The sequence below is a fragment of the Pelecanus crispus genome, chromosome W (genome assembly GCF_030463565.1).
Source record: "Pelecanus crispus isolate bPelCri1 chromosome W, bPelCri1.pri, whole genome shotgun sequence".
NCBI lineage: Eukaryota > Metazoa > Chordata > Aves > Pelecaniformes > Pelecanidae > Pelecanus > Pelecanus crispus.
The window spans coordinates 21,378,760-21,397,054 of record NC_134675.1 but is presented as its reverse complement, the minus strand read 5'-3'; the positions used below and the strand labels follow the sequence as shown (position 1 = coordinate 21,397,054).

Below are 18,295 nucleotides of genomic sequence, written 5' to 3'. Positions count from 1 at the left end.
GATACACAAGACTTCTGCTACCCAGTTTTGTGGTATACCTGAGAGACAGCTGAGAAGGGGAATGTCAGTGTTTTGTTGGCTGCATCATGTTTCTTTTTATAGGTTTTGGTGCCTTATATAAAAGGGGCTAAAAGTGTTAATGGGTGTTGAGATTTTCCACGTGGCTTGAGGAGGCCTGAGGTTCTTGTGGCTGCTCCTGCCCTTAACACTTGATGCGTGGCTTCCTGCAATAGTGGAAGGCTTCGATTCAGTAACCTGTGTCACCTCTTCTAATCCTACATCTTTTGCTCTCTTTAAATAGTAAAAGAACAACAACAAAGATGGTACAAGATATGCAGGAGTTATAAAGAAAAAACAGGTCACTGGACTTTATGCTGAACCATATCCTCTTGGGTTCTTCTGCCCCATCTATGCCAGAAGTGGAAGAAATGAATTTGTGACTTCTAAACCTTCCCATCCCTTTTGGGCAAGTTGGGCCTAAAGGAAGATGGAAACCTCACTAATAGCCCCAGGCCTCTGACAGATCATTGCATGGTATGTACAAGTGGAGGCAAGGACTCCTTATTTCCTCCACTGTTCTGTGCACTCTTACATAAAGGAAAATAAGTTATTTAGTAGCTAAATAGGGATTACACAAGTTAGCTCCATAAATCTAAATCAGAAACAGAGTCTCTATGCCACACTGGACAGACATAAAGAAGTGGAAGGGTGAAATTGTGGTCCTAATGAAGTTGATGGCAAAGCTCTTGCTTACCCTGTTGAGATCACAGTTTCATCCAAAATCTTGGTTCAAGCTTGCGGCTGGCTGACCAGGCTGCATATTTAAAGCATATCCCCGTTTTTCCAAGTTCTGGGGTGAGCTGACTTTTTTTTTTTTGGTGAGCTTTTTGCTTATGATAAAGAAACAGAAAAGTATTTTAAGGCCAAATAGACCAAATATTGAGCAAGCTCTTGGAAACTTGAATTGTAAGCCTAAAAAGGGTCTGAAATATTATCTCTGCGTGCAAGAACAAATATTAGCAAAGCGGTTGTTCCCATGCTTCAATGTCAGTACTTTAAACCACTGAACAGTGCGGATGAGTCACATTATTTGTATGTCCCAAGGAAAGATATGAAACCCTAACTTTTGAGGGATAGGAGTCTAAACAACAGAACTCGGACATCAACAATGTAAGTAAAAGACCCTACTGAACCTGAAACCTATATTCCCAGCCGAAAGGTTATTTCTCCCCCACTCTTCCCTGAAGCATCTCTTAACAACTGATCTGATTCAATGTAGAATGTTGTTAACAATCTAACAGTGAACAAGGACTGGGGATCATCCTTATCTTACAGAAGCAAACTATAAATAATCGTCTTGGGCAAATCTAACATCCTGACAGGAAGGCAGCATCTCAGAAAACTGATTCCAGTGCATTAATAAACATAACTACAAAACCATTTCTTGCAGAGCATTTTGGACCTATAGAAATCCTTCCAATAAATATCAGATAAAACTGTCAAGGTTGGGGGAAAATTGCTTCCATGTATGTGATTAAGCCTGAACAGTTAAAAAGACTTATCTTGCTACAAACAATCAGGTATGGTAGGTCAGAACCATCCCAGTGTCATTGCTGACAGTTTCATTACTTAGGTCTGCCATGGACATAATTCTCCAGGCAACCATCTGATAAGTCATAATAGCCTTGACTGTTTTGTGACTAGCTTCTGACTAGCCCACATATGGCCCTAGCAGGGCAGGCCAAAATCTCACAGACTCGACTCTAACTTCCAGTTTTTATCAGTGTGAAAGATGGTGGCAAGGCAGGCTGTGGCTTTGTCCCTCTTCTTGTGCCGGCCAAAAGCCAGCTGGAGTGTGAGGGGCTGGAGAAATGGTCCTTCTTGGTGTTCTAACTGTGCAGAACAAGCAACAGGCCAAATTTAAGTTTTGCATCTATGCATCATACTGCAAGCTACTCCATCAACTTGGATGAAACCATGCTACTTTACACTTGCATTCATCCCTTCAGACACTTGTCTACCTCTTTCTCCCTTCATCCACACTTTTGTCTTTTACTAACACCTTTCTCCACTTTCCTGCCTTATTCCCTCTCTCATGTCTATTTTTGTACCCTCTTCACTACTCACACTGTCCCTTTCCTTCTCTCTCTCTTCTCCCTGGTCCCCACTCAGCCTCCCTCAGCCTCTGGATAAGAGAAGACAAAGCGACAAAGAGAGAGGGAGATGTGGGAAAGTGACAGAGAGAAAGGGAGATGTGGGAAAAGGAATGAATGTTGATGATGGAGAGTCAGAGAGAAAGGAAACATGAGAAACGGAGTGTATCACTTGAATGAGGGGCTTTGAGAGGCACTCAAGCATTCCTTCCCATCCCATCCCCCAGAGTTTCCTCTGGTGAACCCCTGATTTCTCCAAGTCACAGGTCAGGCAGGACAAAATCTTGGCCTTGTTCTAAACTCCTGCTTCATTAGAATCATAGAATCATAGAATCGTTTAGGTTGGAAAAGACCTTTAAGATCATCCAGTCCAACCATTAACCTACACTACCAAGTCCACCACTAAACCAATCAAGGGTAGACTAGAATAAACCATGTCCCAAAGTGCCACATCTACCCTTTTTTTGAATGCTTCCAGGGATGGTGACTCCACCACCTCTCTGGGCAGCCTGTTCCAATGCTTGACGACCCTTTCCGTGAAGAATTTTTTCCTAATATCCAATCTAAACCTCCCCTGGTGCAGCTTGAGCCCATTTCCTCTTGTCCTATCGCTAACTACTTGGGAGAAGAGACCAACACCCACCTCACTACAACCTCCTTTCAGGTAGTTGTAGAGAGTGATAAGGTCTCCCCTCAGCCTCGTCTTCTCCAGCTTCACTCAAGTGGTCATGTGCCAGAGTCAAGGACTAAGCCCAGAGGTACATGAGCAGGTGAGATGACACTAGAGTCAGTACAGTACCACATGCTTGTGCCAGGTTTCAATTGTCCCCAGGAAGCCCTTAGGATTAGCTAGCTTCCATCCTTTTTTTTTTGCATTTACTTTTTCTGCAGCAGGGAGTCATTATTTTTTTTTGTCAAGGCATTTGCAAACATTTACTATTAAGCATGAACATTCATTCTTAAGTATAATGATGAACATGGTAAATTAAATTTAGTCTTATTGAAATACAGAACAGAGACATGCCCCCAGGTCCAAAAGTATTGCTCATACAAAATCAAGAAAACCTGGCCTTTGGTGCTCACTGATGTCCTCTGAAACACAAATATAGCCAGAGATTACTACTCTGTATATTTATCCAAGTTATGAAATGAAGTCATGCTTGTTTTACATTGAAGAAATAGCTTTAAGTGCCAAATTTCCAAAATAACAAACGCTAAGAATCTGGTTTGTATGTTTACTAAATACTAGGTGTGCTTTTTTATAGAAGGGACAAAGAACAAAGGAAACTGCTATTAAATGAAACAACACTCAGCAATAACTCTTGTGTGTAGATTCCTCTGCCCTGTCCAGCCTCATCCAGATGTAAAGGTATATTAGGTGTAAGTGGCAAGGTTTTGGTAGTGGGCAGGGAGGGCTGCGGGGGTGGCCTCTTTGGGGCTGCCCCATGCCATACACAGCCAGTTCTAGACAGCTCTGCAACAGACCCACCCCAGAACAAAGCTGAGCCAATCAGCAAAGCTGGTAGCGCCTCTGTGATAGCATATTTAAGAAAGGGTAAAAAAAAACCACTGCACAGGAGCTGTGAGAGGGAGGAGTGAGAAAAATGTGAGAGAAACAACACTGCAGACACCAAGGTCAGTGAAGGAGGGGGAAGAGGTGCTCCAGGCGCCAGAGCAGATGTTCCCCTGCAGCCCGTGGAAGAGACCATGGTGGAGCAAGTATTTCCCTGCAGCCTGTGGAGACTACCACACCGGAGCAGATATCCTCACTGCAGCCCATGGAGGGCCCCATGCTGGAACAGGTTTATCCTGAAGGACTGCAGCCTGTGGGAAGGACCCATGCTGAAGAAGGAGAAAAGTGTGAGAAGGAAGGAGCAGAACCGGAGGAACTGGTATGTACTGACCACAACCGCCCATTCCCCATCCCCCCTGTGCTGCTCAAGGTTGGGGGGGGGGAGGTAGAGGAGTTGGAAATGAAAGAGTGAAGTTGAGCCTCGGAAAAAAGGGGATGGGGGGAAGGTGTTTCGGTTTTTGTCTTTGTTTCTCACCATCCTAATCTATTTTTAATTGGCAATAAATAAAATTAATTTTCCCCAAGTTGAGTCTGTTTTCCCCATGATGGTAATTGGTAAGGGATCTCCCTGTCTTTATTTTGAGCCGTGAGCTTTTTCATCTTATTTTCTCCCTCATCCTGTTGAGAAAGGGGAGTGAGAGAGCAGCTGGGTGGGTGTCTGGCAGCCAGCCAAGGTCAACCTACCACAAAAGGCGATCTCTTTTCAGGCATTGCAGAAACACTGGTGCCAAGGGGACACTGTTCTTTTATAGACACAGCAGCCCAATTAAGGTGGCTAAGAAATAGGCCTTCATTTTATCTATAAGGAGTTCACTGGTAACAAGTGATGTGGGAGGCAGGTACAGAGAATGTATTTAAAGATTCTGAGTAGCTTATGTTACAGGATGCAGCTCTAGCATTTATAAACTAACAGCTTGGCCATGGATTGCCTCCCTCATGCTACAAAAACCTGATAGCTGCCACTCTTACTCCAGTTCCACCCATGAAGTTACACACATGGTATTGAACAGCAAATGCTGTAAACTGCATGACTTGCCACATAGTACAAAGTCAACATTAACAACAATAATCAGCGTACATGGTCCTGTCTGTCCCAGAGATCCTAGAACCCTTTTGCAAACTTCAGAGATAATTTTATGACAACTGAGCTCAGGGAAAATGGCCAGGGCCAGAATATGAACAAGCGCCATGGGCTATCCTTACCCACCACTGAGTTACAGCCCTCACCAGAGTGACACAAAACAAATGTTCAGCCATAAACAGTAAGACTAAAGAACTGTCTTAAAGCAGGAAATGCTTGCTGTCAGCAAGTAAAATAACTGTTCTGTCCAGTGCTGCTGACCATTATATCTATTTAAGTAAACTGAAACATTATACAATAACCAAAAGTTACAATTTCCATTTGTCTTACAAATGTATAAGAATATATTTTAATATCTTCTGAGAGTTGGGCCAAATTTGATTACCCTCTCTTCCTTTTTATCTGCTGCTTCTTCACTACAGCCAAGCAAACATGCCAAATTTCTGCCCAGAGTAAGACTGTTGTGTGATTTATTATTAGAAAATAAAGCCAACATATATAAACAACAGGACATGCCAATCTTATTCTGATTAACTCTCTCCAAATTTACCAAAACTAATACCAAAACTGAGTACTTGCCATGGGTATTTACTCAGAACCAGCTTCTCCATATGCCAACCCCTAAATCATCTCACCAGAGACTGTCCAGTGTAAAAAGTAGAATCAGTCACATGAATGCAGTAAGATGGCTGAACAAGACCTCAGTTATTACTGATTATAGCAGATCACTTACCCTATAGTAGTCTGTGCTGTACACATCTCTAGACATCCCAAAATCCCCAATCTTCACCAGCAGATTCTCACCAACCAGGCAATTCCGGGTAGCAAGATCCCGATGCACGAAGTGCTGTGATGCCAAGTAAACCATACCAGCTGCAATCTGCTGGGCAATGTGAAGCATCTGGGATTGAGTCAGCTCAGCAGGACGGTTGACTTCTGCCATCAGTACTGCATCTGGTCCATGTGCCCTGCACCAAAATACAAGCCGATGAAGTAATAGGCCACTTGTAAGCTAGAGAAGTAAAAGAAAGGCATTAGTGGGCCCTAAACCACAAAATTGTCTCACTCAAATATAATGACAAAAAGGGCTATAAATTCATTGGTGAAATAGGGGAGAATTTCTCTCTTGAATTTTTTTCCTTTACTGTTTTCTTTCATGGTGAGAAAGACAGGTGATTTAAAGAGTGTTACACAACGGGTAACATATTGCTTAGGGAAATAAGGCAGATGGTTTATAACAATATATCTCAGTCCTAACCCACCACCTTTCTCCTGTTCTGTTCCAGTAACCAACTTCCTAGCTAACTTCCTTCTCAGGTGCCATCTGAGAAACAAGTGCAGCAATTTTAGATTTATACTTCTAATTTCCCATCCATATGCACAGCACAACACAGTTTTTGCTGATTTCACTACTGAGGGCGAGTTCTGCCCAACACAGGAATTCTCGACAATGGGAAGAGGACACAAAACACAGTCTAGTTGGAAAAACTAAACAACTTCAGAAATAGGAGTTTTTCAGGATCTAGCAATCCCTTAAAAGATATACTCATCAACTGACACATGAGAAACTCCTATGCACTCTAGGGCAAAGAAAGCCCTTCTGCATTTGGAAAGCCCAACAAAGCACTATAATGTGTGCTTCACCTATCTTAACAGTGTCACATCAGTGACATTGATGTGTCACAACAGTGTCACAGACATATGTCACATCCTGGTACCTTGAGGATACAGGTATCAGCATCAGGGTACTAAGGGAGTTGGCAGAAGTGTTCACCAAGCCACTTTCAATCCTTTATCAGCAGTCCTGGCTAACCGAGGAGGTCCCAGTTGACTGGAGGTTAGCAAATGTGACGCCCATCTACAAGAAGGGCTGGAAGGAGGATCTGGGGAACTACAGGCCTGTCAGTCTGACCTCGGTGCCGGGGAAGGTCATGGGGCAGATCATCCTGAGTGCCATCATGTGGCACATACAGGACAACCAGGTGATCAGGCCAGGTCAGCATGGGTTTATGAAAGGCAGGTCCTGCTTGATCAACCTGATCTCCTTCTATGACCAGGTGACCCACTTAGTGGATGAGGGAAAGGCTGTGGATGTCGTCTACCTGGACCTTAGTAAAGCCTTTGTCACTGTCTGTGGAGTAATTGCTGGAGGTGACTTGGACAATAGACTTAGATTTACAATTTCAAGAAAGGCACAGCATTTGAAGAAGCAATCGGGGTGGTATGCAGCTGGAATTGATTCCACAGGAAGTTCCCCAGGCCTGTAATCTTGGATGTCGCAACCCAGGGGAGCCTGGTGTGCTGATTCTAAGAGGAACTGCCCAGGGGGTGGAGTGGTGTGGAGACATCACGGCCAAGCCCTGTGATAAGGGAACTCGGAGGGGCACCATGGCACTGATAACCTGCATAAGTGATACCCGGAGGCAACAAACTATCATGAGGTTGACAAAATGCTGTCCTTTAGTAACCTTTACTCATTATAATGCCATTATAATACCAAAACACACCTCCATCCCAAAACCTACCCGACTCCAAGGTGAGACCACTCCTCACTGAGCCTGCACTCTGAGTTTTTCTGAGCCTATACCTTTAAAACGAAGCGAGAAAGTTTTACACCAATCGTAACAAAGTATGTATGACTAGAGTCCCTCAAGCTCCACCCGAAAGGTAAAAAATAGTATAAATTAGCCTAAGAGAGAGGGGATGTTAGGGAAGATACCATCGTGTACTACTCTGACCTCTGGGATCAGTCGACGGGCTGAGCCTCTCTTCCCCCCCATCGGGATGCCTTTGGGTAAGAATCTAACACTTGGTTTTACCAAGTGCCTCCCCGGGAAACTTAGAAACCTCTATAGAGTCACTTTTATGTCTTTTGATGCATCTATATTGTCCAAAGCTTTGGTATTTGCATGTGCCTTGCAGTCAGTGAATTTATCACCGGTAATCCAAAGAACCTGTGTGTCTGTTGCTTTAATAAATTGCTTTGATTTATTGGTCTAGCCGTGATAGTGGTCATTGAACGCGACCAGATGCTTTAAGTGTGGCCGTGATAGTTCATGCAGCACGACTAGACGAAAGGTGCCTACATTATTTGTGAATCCGTAATCGTGATAGTTCAGTGTACTGAACGCGACCGGACTTATAACGATAAATTGGGTACCTTCCAAAGCCTCTCTTGACGCAACACCGCCTCCCACAGCATTCTCCTGGAGAAAATGGTTGCTCATGGCTTGGATGGGTGGGTAAAAAAGAACTGGCTGGGTGCCCAAGTCCAAAGATTTGCGGTGAATGGAGTTAAATCCAGTTGGCGGCCGGTCACAAGTGGTGTTCCCCAGGGCTCAGTACTGGGGCCGGTTCTGTTGAATATCTTTATCAATGATCTGGATGAGGGGATTGAGTGCACTCTCAGTAAGTTTGTGGACGACACCAAGTTGGGTGGGAGTGTTGATCTGCTTGAGGGTAGAGATGCTCTACAGAGGGATCTGGACAGGCTGGATCGATGGGCCGTGGCCAACTGTATGAGGTTCAACAAGGCCAAGTGCCAGGTCCTGCACTTGGGTCACAACAACCCCATGCAACACTACAGGCTTGGAGAAGAGTGGCTCAAAAGCTGCCTGGCAGAAAAGGACCTGGGGGTGTTGGTCGACAGCCGGCTGAACATGAGCCAGCAGTGTGCCCAGGTGGCCAAGAAGGCCAATAGCACCCTGGCTTGTATCAGAAATAGCATGGCCAGCAGGAGCAGGGAAGTGATTGTCCCTTTTTACTCGGCACTGGTGAGACCGTACCTCAAATACTGTGTCCAGTTTTGGGCCCCTCAGTACAAGAAGGACATTGAGGTGCTGGAGTGTGTTCAGAAAAGGGCAACGAAGCTGGTGAAGGGTCTAGAGCACAAGTCTTATGAGGAGCGGCTCAGGGGAACTGGGGTTGTTTATCCTGGAGAAGAGGAGGCTGAGGGGAGACCTTATAGCTCTCTACAGCTACCTGAAAGGAGGTTGCAGCAAGGTGGGTCTCTTTTCCCAAGTAACAAGTAATAGGATGAGAGGAAACGGCCTCAAGTTGTGCCAGGGGAAGTTTAAATTGGATATTAGGAAAAATTTCTTCACGGAAAGAGTGGTCAAGCATTGGAACAGGCTGCCCAGGGAAGTGGTGGAGTCACCATCCCTGGAGGTATTTAAAAGTCATGTAGATGTGGTGCTTAGGGACATGGTTTAGTGGTGGACTTGGCAGTGTTAGGTTAATGGTTGGAATTGATGATCTTAATGGTCCTTTCCAACCTAAATGATTCTATGATTCTATGCCTACATGTACCATTTTATGGCAAGCATTACTAGCCAGTACTCAACCAGTTAATGAGGTCTTCTGACAGTTATTTCTCATTTGATACACCCTATAATATCCTGAATAGCCCTTTTTATCCATCCAATTCTTCTGGTTTTACAGCAGCCTGTTTTTATTCCATTCCCACAGACTAATCTTTCAGAGACCACCTCTGCCCTTCTTTCCTGAACATACCCTATGAAAACATACCCTAGAAGTGATTTTGGTTTTTCCCCACAGAAGTCCTTCCTTCCTACAAAGAGGAGTTTCAGAGTCACCTTCTAATCTATAGAGGTGAGGTGTAGCCTTAATTTGTCCCTTGGGGAAGGGCACAGGAGTTTGGAAGAGTTGCAAATTAATCAAAATCTGAGAGATCAAATCTGACACTACCTATTAGAAATATGATATTAAAATTGCCCCAGGGGAAGAACTTCCTGAGCAAAGTGACAGATGAAGGAGGGTGTGTAGCATTGCTGGGATTGCATCTGATACCAGGCAAAGAAGTTAACTGCACTTGTTCTGCCACAGGTAGCCATACAGTTGTTACTGGGGGGGGTGGGGGGAATAAAAGGGAAGATATGAAATTCCCAACCAAGACTCAGAGGCAAATTCCTATTGAAAAGCATTGTACCTCTTCATTGTACTGATTTTTTTTTTTTTATAATGACCTTTCTCAAGCATGAAGCTCTGAGTCTGCTAAATTAAAGAGCTCTTCATCTTTCACTAGCTTTCCTGAGGAGATGGTCTGTATCTCATGAAACTTTTGGATTATTTTAATGCATCTTGCTTATCTTCCTGGTGCTAGCTGTGAATTAGGAGCTCCTCAGTATCTGCAATAGCCAGTAACATTGACAGAGATTCCTTTGGATCCACATCAGTCTCTGCTAGCCAGAACAAACACAGAACAGGTGTGACTTTGAGGCTGTAGTCCTAGATCTGAAACAGCCCTTGGCTGCACACAGGCAGCAAGCACCTTTGGGTTAAATTTCAGATTCGTTTTTCCCTGACAGCCTTTGGTGGCGCTGCAGGGTAAGAAATACAGGTTTTTACAGCCTGTTTGCAACTAACCTCTGATCTGCAGCACAAGCTGCGGCAAATTTGATAGGAATAATAAATTGGAGCTTGGGTTAAACAGTTTGTCCCAGTATAATCATTTTACATTGTAAGGACAAGGGCTGATTAATAATTTAAAAAAAGAAGAACTAATGTAGGAAATATACTGTCTGCTAAACTACCTTTCTGTATAACAATTCAAAACCAGAGTTAGGAGATAAGAAAAGGCCAATCAAAAAGAATCAAAGAATAAGCATTTCTCATGATGACAATGGATCAGCTGTAAATTTGGCTTGTTCTAATGGAAATTTGGTACTCTGAAAAAGCACTGGGCTGGCATCTTTGAAGACTGAAGCTCTCTTCTGATCCACAGCAGAGGTTCAAGGAGGTAAATACAAATGCCCCAATGTTGCCCTGATAATATACTTAAATCCTCTGCCAGAGAGATAATCATCCCAGGAAAAGTAGTGTTTGCTCTGCATCCTCAGTTCAGCCCCTGGTCTCCCTGTCAACCCTGCCAGCTCTGCCAATAAGGGAGGATGCTAGCTGATGCCTTTTGCTTTTATGATGTGGCTATTTGTTCACTGGAGATTAGAAGGACAACAAACTCATTTCACAAGGCTATCAAAAATGGCAACACTACCAGTCACTAGCAATTTCAGTCAGATACAAAATCCAAACACATTTAAAGGGACATTAGTTTGATTGCTTTACAGCTTTGTCAGTAGCATGCGTTACACAGATACCTTTCCAAAATGGTGGTGTCCCCTAGTTATCCTTAGGCAGAAGAGATCTCAGGACATTGAAATGCCTTTCTGATACCCTGTCATGGTTTAACCCCAGCTGGCAACTAAGCACCACACAGCCGCTCGCTCACTCCCCCCCAGCGGGATGGGGGGAGAGAATTGGAAGGGTAAAAGTGAGAAAACTCGTGGGTTGAGATAAAAACTGTTTAATAATTGAAATATAATAATGATAATAAGTTGTAATGAAAAGGAAAATAACAAAGAGAGAGAAATAAAACCCAAGGAAAACAAGTGATGCAAATGAAAACAATTGCTCACCACCAACCAACCGATATCCAGCCAGTCCCCGAGCAGCGCCCCCCCCCCGCCAACTTCCCCCTAGTTTTATTGCTGAGCATGACATCATATGGTATGGAATATCCCTTTGGTCAGTTGGGGTCAGCTGTCCTGGCTGTGTCCCCTCCCAAATTCTTGTGCACCCCCAGCCTACTTGCTGGTGGGGTGGTGTGAGAAGCAGAAAAGGCCTTGACTCTGTGTAAGCACTGCTCAGCAATAATGAAAACATCCCTGTATTATCAACACTGTTTTCAGCACAAATCCAAAACATAGCCCCATACTAGCTACTATGAAGAAAATTAACTCTATCCCAGCCAAAACCAGCACATACTCTTTGATGGAAACGACATAGGAGATCTTGAATGAACAGTCCCTTATGCAAATGTTTTTTATGTAGGTGCTAACATTGTCTCTTAACTGTTTATTTTTATGTCAACAAGTGCAGGCTAGAAGAAATTATACATGCACAAGGCCACTGGACATAACTTACTGGTTCATAGATTATCTATTCTTGTGAACCTTATGTATCACCTATTTATTTATGACTGCTTCACTACCAAGTTTCAATTTCAGATGCACGTTCCTGAATAACTTTTAAAAAACCCCCTAAACTAGCCCCCAAGATGTAGCAATTTCCATTGCACTGAAGTTTCCAAGGCTCAAAGTTTTCTTGCTGCAGATTAATGGTACCCTTTCAAAACACTGAGAGGAGGGAAGCAGATTCTCAAAAGCTTTTAGACACCTACAGATAGAGATAGGTGCTGAGCGGGATCTTCCCAAGTGCTAGCAGAAAAGAGGCAAGGAAACAATTGCTACTGCAAGCTTTATAAGCAAACATTTCAGAATATGCTGAAATATACTGAAAACACTATTCCTTTGGTCCCCATTCTTTTGGTGGAAAGTGTAAGGATTAACTTAATAGTACTTCCAAATAGGTAAAGAAACAGTAAACCCCACATCACAGTACACAAGAAGAATCAGCAGAGCGTTGCACAGATTTTCACTCTTAGGTGTCCGCATTTTTCAGTGAGAGCAGTTAATTTGGCATTAAGTACCAGCAATGCCTACCTTCTCTGCCCACTTCTGACTTTCCAGCACAACACATGTTGGTGGATTTACCTGAGGAATTTGTTAAGATCTCCATTCTTCATATACTCAAAGACCATGATGAGTGGATCACCCTCGACACAGATGCCATAGAACTTGACGATGTGCTCATGTTGCAGGTTAGTCAGCAGCTCTGCCTCACAGTGGAAGTCCTTGCGGGCATTGTCACCGGCATCCTTCAGCGTCTAGTGGAGGAAAGGAATATGTAAGGAAGGGGAGATGTTCATAGAAGGCAGCAAACGTGGGAAGGCATTATAAGGGTAAGATAAGGACACTACTGTGTAAAGGATGGAGAAAGTATGTTCTTAGTAACTGTTTTAGCAATGTAGATGTGATGCAATTGCAATTAAATAACAGTGGTACAATTTTCATTCCCCTGCCACACATCATCCCATACAAGGATTTTTATTGTAAGAGGGTGCAGGAATACTCATGATCTTACTGTGCCAAGTGTTTTCCAAAAACAGAACAAAGAAATTAATCTTATCTGAAAAACATACTAGTACAGAGGTGATCTATGGCCTTTAGCATTTAACTCAAACAAAACTCAGGTATCCTATTGGTATTTACCTTTGTTGCAAGTTCCTTAAAGTAAGGCTTTGTTTGCTTAAAATGCTTAGCAGGACTATAGATGCATTTGTTATTTATTATTAAAGTTGTTGCTGATGTTGGCCCCTACAGTGTGCTATACATTAGGCAGATTTATAGAAGGGTACATCCCTAGACCGGACTGGAACTTACAACCTGAGACCTCAGCCAGAAACTCCTTTGGAATTCAGTAAACCTACTCATATGTCTAAGATTAAGCATATGCATAAGCAACTGGAGGATCAATCTTAAATTGATGGACAGAGAGGAAGTAGATGCAGAACAGAATTTTTGGGGTTTAATTTTATTTTTTCCCCATTTATACAGATTTAAAATCTTGCATATTTTAATTTTACAGGAAATATATCAACACTGGATCAAATGGGAGGCTTAAATGTTGTATAATGAAATAATGCTAATTTAACTCACACACAAGCAGTTTTAGATCTCTCCTCAAGAACTATGCTTAATGAGCAAGGAAATACTTTCATGCACCAAAAACCCCCAATTCTGACACCAGTTAAGTAAGGACTAATCATAAATAGCAATATACCACTGCTATGTTCTACCTTGTGGTGGTTTGACCCTGGCTGCATGCCAAGTGTCCACCAAAGCTGCTCTATCACTCCCCTTCTCAACTGGACAGGGGAGAGAAAATATAATGAAAAGCTCATGGGTCGAGATAAGGACAGGGAGATCACTCACCAATTACCGTCACGGGCAAAACAGACTTGACATGGGGAAAATTAGTTTAATTTATTGCCAGTCAAAACTGAATAGGGTAATAAGAAATAAAAACTAAATCTTAAAACACCTTCCCCCCACCCGTCCCTTCTTCCCAGGCTCAACTTCACTCCCGATTTTCTCTGCCTCCTCCCCCCGAGCAGCGCAGGGGGATGGGGAACGGGGGTTGCGGTCAGTTTGTCTCGCGTTGTCTCTGCTTCTCCTTCCTCCTCAAGGGGAGGACTCCTCACACTCTTCCCCTGCTCCAGCATGGGGTCCCTCCCACAGGAGACAGTCCTCCACAAACTTCTCCAATGTGGGTCCTTCCCACAGGCTACAGTTCTTCACAAACTGCTCCAGCGTGGGTCCCTTCCATGGGGTGCAGTCCTTCAGGAGCAGACTGATCCAATGGGGTCACAAGTCCTGCCAGCAAACCTGTTCCTCTCTCTCCACGGGTCCACAGGCCCTGCCAGGAGCCTGCTCCAGTGTGTGTTTCCCACGGGGTCACAGCCTCCTTCGGGCACATCCAGCTGCTCTGGCGTGGGGTCCTCCACAGGCTGCAGGTGGATATCTGCTCCACCATTAACCTCCATGGGCTGCAGGGGGACAGCCTGCCTCACCATGGTCTTCACCATGGGCTGCAGGGGAATCTCTGCTCCGGTGCCTGGAGCACCTCCTCCCCCTCCTTCTTCACTGACCTTGGTGTCTGCAGAGTCTTTCCTCTCACATATTCTCACTCCTCACTCCAGCTGCAGTTTGCATCCACTTGGGTTTGTTTGGTTTTTTTTTTTCCCCTTCTTAAATATGTTATCCCAGAGGAGCTACCCCTGACGCTGATTGGCTTGGCCTTGGCCAGCAGCAGGTCCGTCTTGGAGCCAGCTGGCATTGGCTCTATCGGCCATAGGGGAAGCTTGTAGCAGCTTATCACAGAAGCCACCCCTGTAGCCCCCCCCCGCTGCCACAACCTTGCCACGCAAACCCAATACATACCTTCAAAAGGTACAGTGGTTCTACTATATTAATTCAAATAATATTTTTAAAATAGTAAGAGAAGTGCTCACAAATTGTTATTCACAGAAAGTGAAGGCTAGGGTCTCTACCTCTGTACTTTAACTACAATCAGACTCAGTGCAAAGGAAGATGAGACAAAAAAGTAGTTGCTTTGCCTTAAGTAAAGATTTTTTTTCCTGGTCATCTAGTCATGTTATTTTCTATCCCCAGTTCATATAGAGAGCACAGGACCAACCACACTCATGAGAACAGACACAGAACAAGTTGATACAATACAATGGTTCTGCCAACAAACCCAGTTCTTAGCTGTAACAAAGTCATGGTTTGTTCAAGGTTTTTCTTCAACAGACACAATTCTATCCACTTTTCTATTATTATATGTATGCATGTGTGAATGAGGGGATAAAAGACAAGTGGCAACGAAAACACTTACTTATGGAAGTGCAACATAGGTCTCCAAAAATGAACAGTTACCATAATAAGGTCCAGATAGTGGGACAAGGAGCAGGGCAGACTGAATAGCCACCTACCAAGTTGAGGGTTTTTTCCCTGTGGATTTCAGGCTCTATAGATCCCAGAGGCAATAAAGATCTGTTATGTCACAAACACCCCTTCTCTGAGGGACCCTCCTATGTTTTCTGGCCCAGAGCTCCTCTTCCACAAGTTTTACCAATAATGATGCAATAAGGATTTTGGCTGCTTCACAAACTATGATACAGCACACAGAGCTTAACTCTATCCCAGCCAAAACCAGGACAGTGCTATATCCTCTAAGGTGGATATCATATCATCTCCCCACCTATGGTCCCTACACAGTCATATCTGGACCAGGTGAGAACTGAATTGGAACATGTCTTACAACCTTTCCAAGCTCTGGGATGATGCTTTAACATGATATGGGCACCGACCCACAGTCCAATCTACATTATATAATGGAATCACCATCGAGAATTCTGTTGCCACTTGAGTTTCCTCTGCTGTTTTCATGTATAAAGCAATTGGACTGTAATTCTTCTCAGTAACAGAACTAGAAAAACAATTCATATAAAAAACATTTTTAAATAATAGCAACCTGGAGGAAAAAAAATTAACAGGGAGAAGCATAGGCTCATACTCTTTCCAACATACTCTTTCCCTGGAAAGACAGTAAAAATGCTGAAAACTTTGTCCTGTAAGGCTGGCATATTGTATATTTCGGAAAGTGCTTTTTATCTCACAGAAACAGCAAAATTATTAAGCACATAGAATCTACATAGGAATGACAGAGTAATGCATTTAGCATGTTCTCAGTGCAAGGGAAAAATAAATCCAAATAAAACTGTAAGAGTACAAGAGATATAAAAACATTATTATTATTATTATTATTATTATTATTATTACTGACAAGTAAACCAAAGCTTTAGCATGCAAAGCACTCTTACCAGTCCATGGGAGTTTTGCCCGAGTAGGAACTGAGAGACAACTCCATGTACATACAACCCTACTCGGCCAGCAGCTAAGGAGGAGAGACATGTTCCCTTGGGCAACAGAAGGACTCCCTGGCTGTTACAGGAGCTCCACAGCCACTGAATTCAGCCTTTTCACACATAATAGCTAGACCACTACCCCACACTTATTCTCTTCTATGGGGTCTTTGTCCAGGTATCCACTTAGAAACTGGTCTCTGCAGATCTGTGCTCCATAGGGAGCTCCTCAATCCACCCTTACACCATTGACCTGCATCTACAAGTAAGTCAGAGCAAGAACAGAGGAATCTGGCTCTCACCAGCTTCAGTATGACTTAGTAATGAAATTCTCAGGATACCTTTCCTTTACACTCTTTCAGACTTTCACTGTGAAATCCTTACTACTGCTCCCCATCACCATACAATAGCCAAGCTCAAGAAATGAGGGGTGTTTTTGACCCTTATGTGAACTAAGAAGTTCTGAAGAGTTGGAAACCTTTAGTTTTCCTCCGCAGGTGCCATGGAAATGTTCTTCATCTTGTACAGGCAGCACTCTACTAGAGTTTTTTCTGGAACTCGTAGCTCCTATATAATTTGCTACAGCAATGTCAATATTTCAGATATTTGATGCATTTTGAGTCAGATGAAGCAGCTCCTGTGAAGTTCAGTGCCAGGGTTTTTAGTGTGCTTGTAACAGGCTGCCGCAGTTGCCCAGCAACCAGCAGGCAAAAATCGACAGGCACTCTGGTGAATGAAAAGAAATTCTGATGAATCTCTGATGAATTTCACACAGGTGACACAATGCTTCTTCCCCCAGGCCAGCTCACTCAGCTTTCTTGCTGCCTAAATCCTCCTATTACTCACCAGTTCTAGATTTCCATTGGCACAGGGACATTTTTATTTTGGATTCACTCAGGAGGCTGAAGCTCTCTAAAGCATTTGCCATTCATGGAGACAACCTACCCTCAGCTGCTGGCATTCAGGACTGCTCCTCTAGGATGAAAAATCTTCATATTTTCACTGGGCCAAACCCTGTGCCCAACAGGGGGATCTGGACACAGTCATCTGTCTCGTGCTCTGCATGCCTGTGAGGTCCCATCCCTGATCAGTGAGAGTACTGCCCTCAATTTTAATTGGAGCATAACTATGAGCTATGCTTTGTACCATGATAAAAGAGAATGGCCAGGAAGTGCCAGGAGATTAACCACTTGGCTATACAGGGATCAATCCAATGGTCTAGTTATCTAAAAACTCACTCTTTGACAGGGACCAGAATCGGATCTTCAAGAGTTGGTGCAAGAAAGTGCAAGGGTAAGGGTATGTGAAAGGAGTGTGTCTGCTCCTTTAAGGGTATCTGGTCAAGGACCTTTTTTCAGTGCAGCAAGGGAAAATAAGAAAAGGAGGAAGCCATAAACAAGAACATACAGGGACACAAACCTGACTGACACATGATAAGGGAGATGGTGATGAGAACCAAACTTGGTCAGTCACACTAATTGATGAAGGCGTGTGAGAATGTTTATTCCATCGGGTCATCTGATCAGGGATATTGTCAATTGGGAAACCAAGGGAAAAGCGGGAAGCCAGAAACCAAAATACACCAAGACCCAGACCTGACAAAGCAAACATGGAGACAATGACAAGAAACAAACCTCACCAGTCACACTAATTGATGGGCTATCAAGAAACTTCAAGTAAAATCAACATGGATTTGGGGATTTTGCAACTGATAAGACTATAAAACGGGGGGTGGGGGTGGGGGGGGTGGGCGCGGGCCTGGACTGGGAGGGGTTCAGAAATCAATAGAGCTGTACAAACCTATGGGGGACATGCAGGGGAAGTGGGGAGCAGGAAGGAACAAAGAAAGGGGTAGACATAAAAGGGTATAAGAGGGGCCAGTCACGTGAAAAACGGGGGCAGTCAGTACACTTGTCTGGCTGATCCCTGTGCCTAATCACCGCAGTCTGTCCTATCATTTTATATTTTCTTATCTATCTCTCTGCATAATATCACTCTCTATCCCATGGGTATGTGTGCTTGTGTCCTGGTTTCGGCTGGGACAGAGTTAATTTTCTTCCTAGTAGCAGGCATAGTGCTGTGTTTTGGATTTAGTAGGAGAAGAATGCTGATAACACACTGATGTTTTAGTTGTTGCTAAGTAC

At 43.7% G+C, this 18,295-nt stretch overlaps 1 protein-coding gene across 3 annotated transcripts in view; it reads right to left on the bottom strand.

Annotated features, from left to right (window-relative positions):
- LOC142596454 (BDNF/NT-3 growth factors receptor-like) overlaps positions 1–18,295 on the bottom strand; it is a 225,239-nt gene that overhangs the window by 43,271 nt on the left and 163,673 nt on the right. For all 3 annotated transcript variants that reach the window (XM_075725553.1, XM_075725554.1, XM_075725555.1), the window contains 2 exons: positions 12,379–12,551; positions 5,541–5,775 (listed from right to left, as the gene is read on the bottom strand). In XM_075725553.1, coding sequence (XP_075581668.1) covers positions 5,541–5,775; positions 12,379–12,551 — 408 coding nt within the window. The remainder of the gene's footprint in view (positions 1–5,540; positions 5,776–12,378; positions 12,552–18,295) is intronic.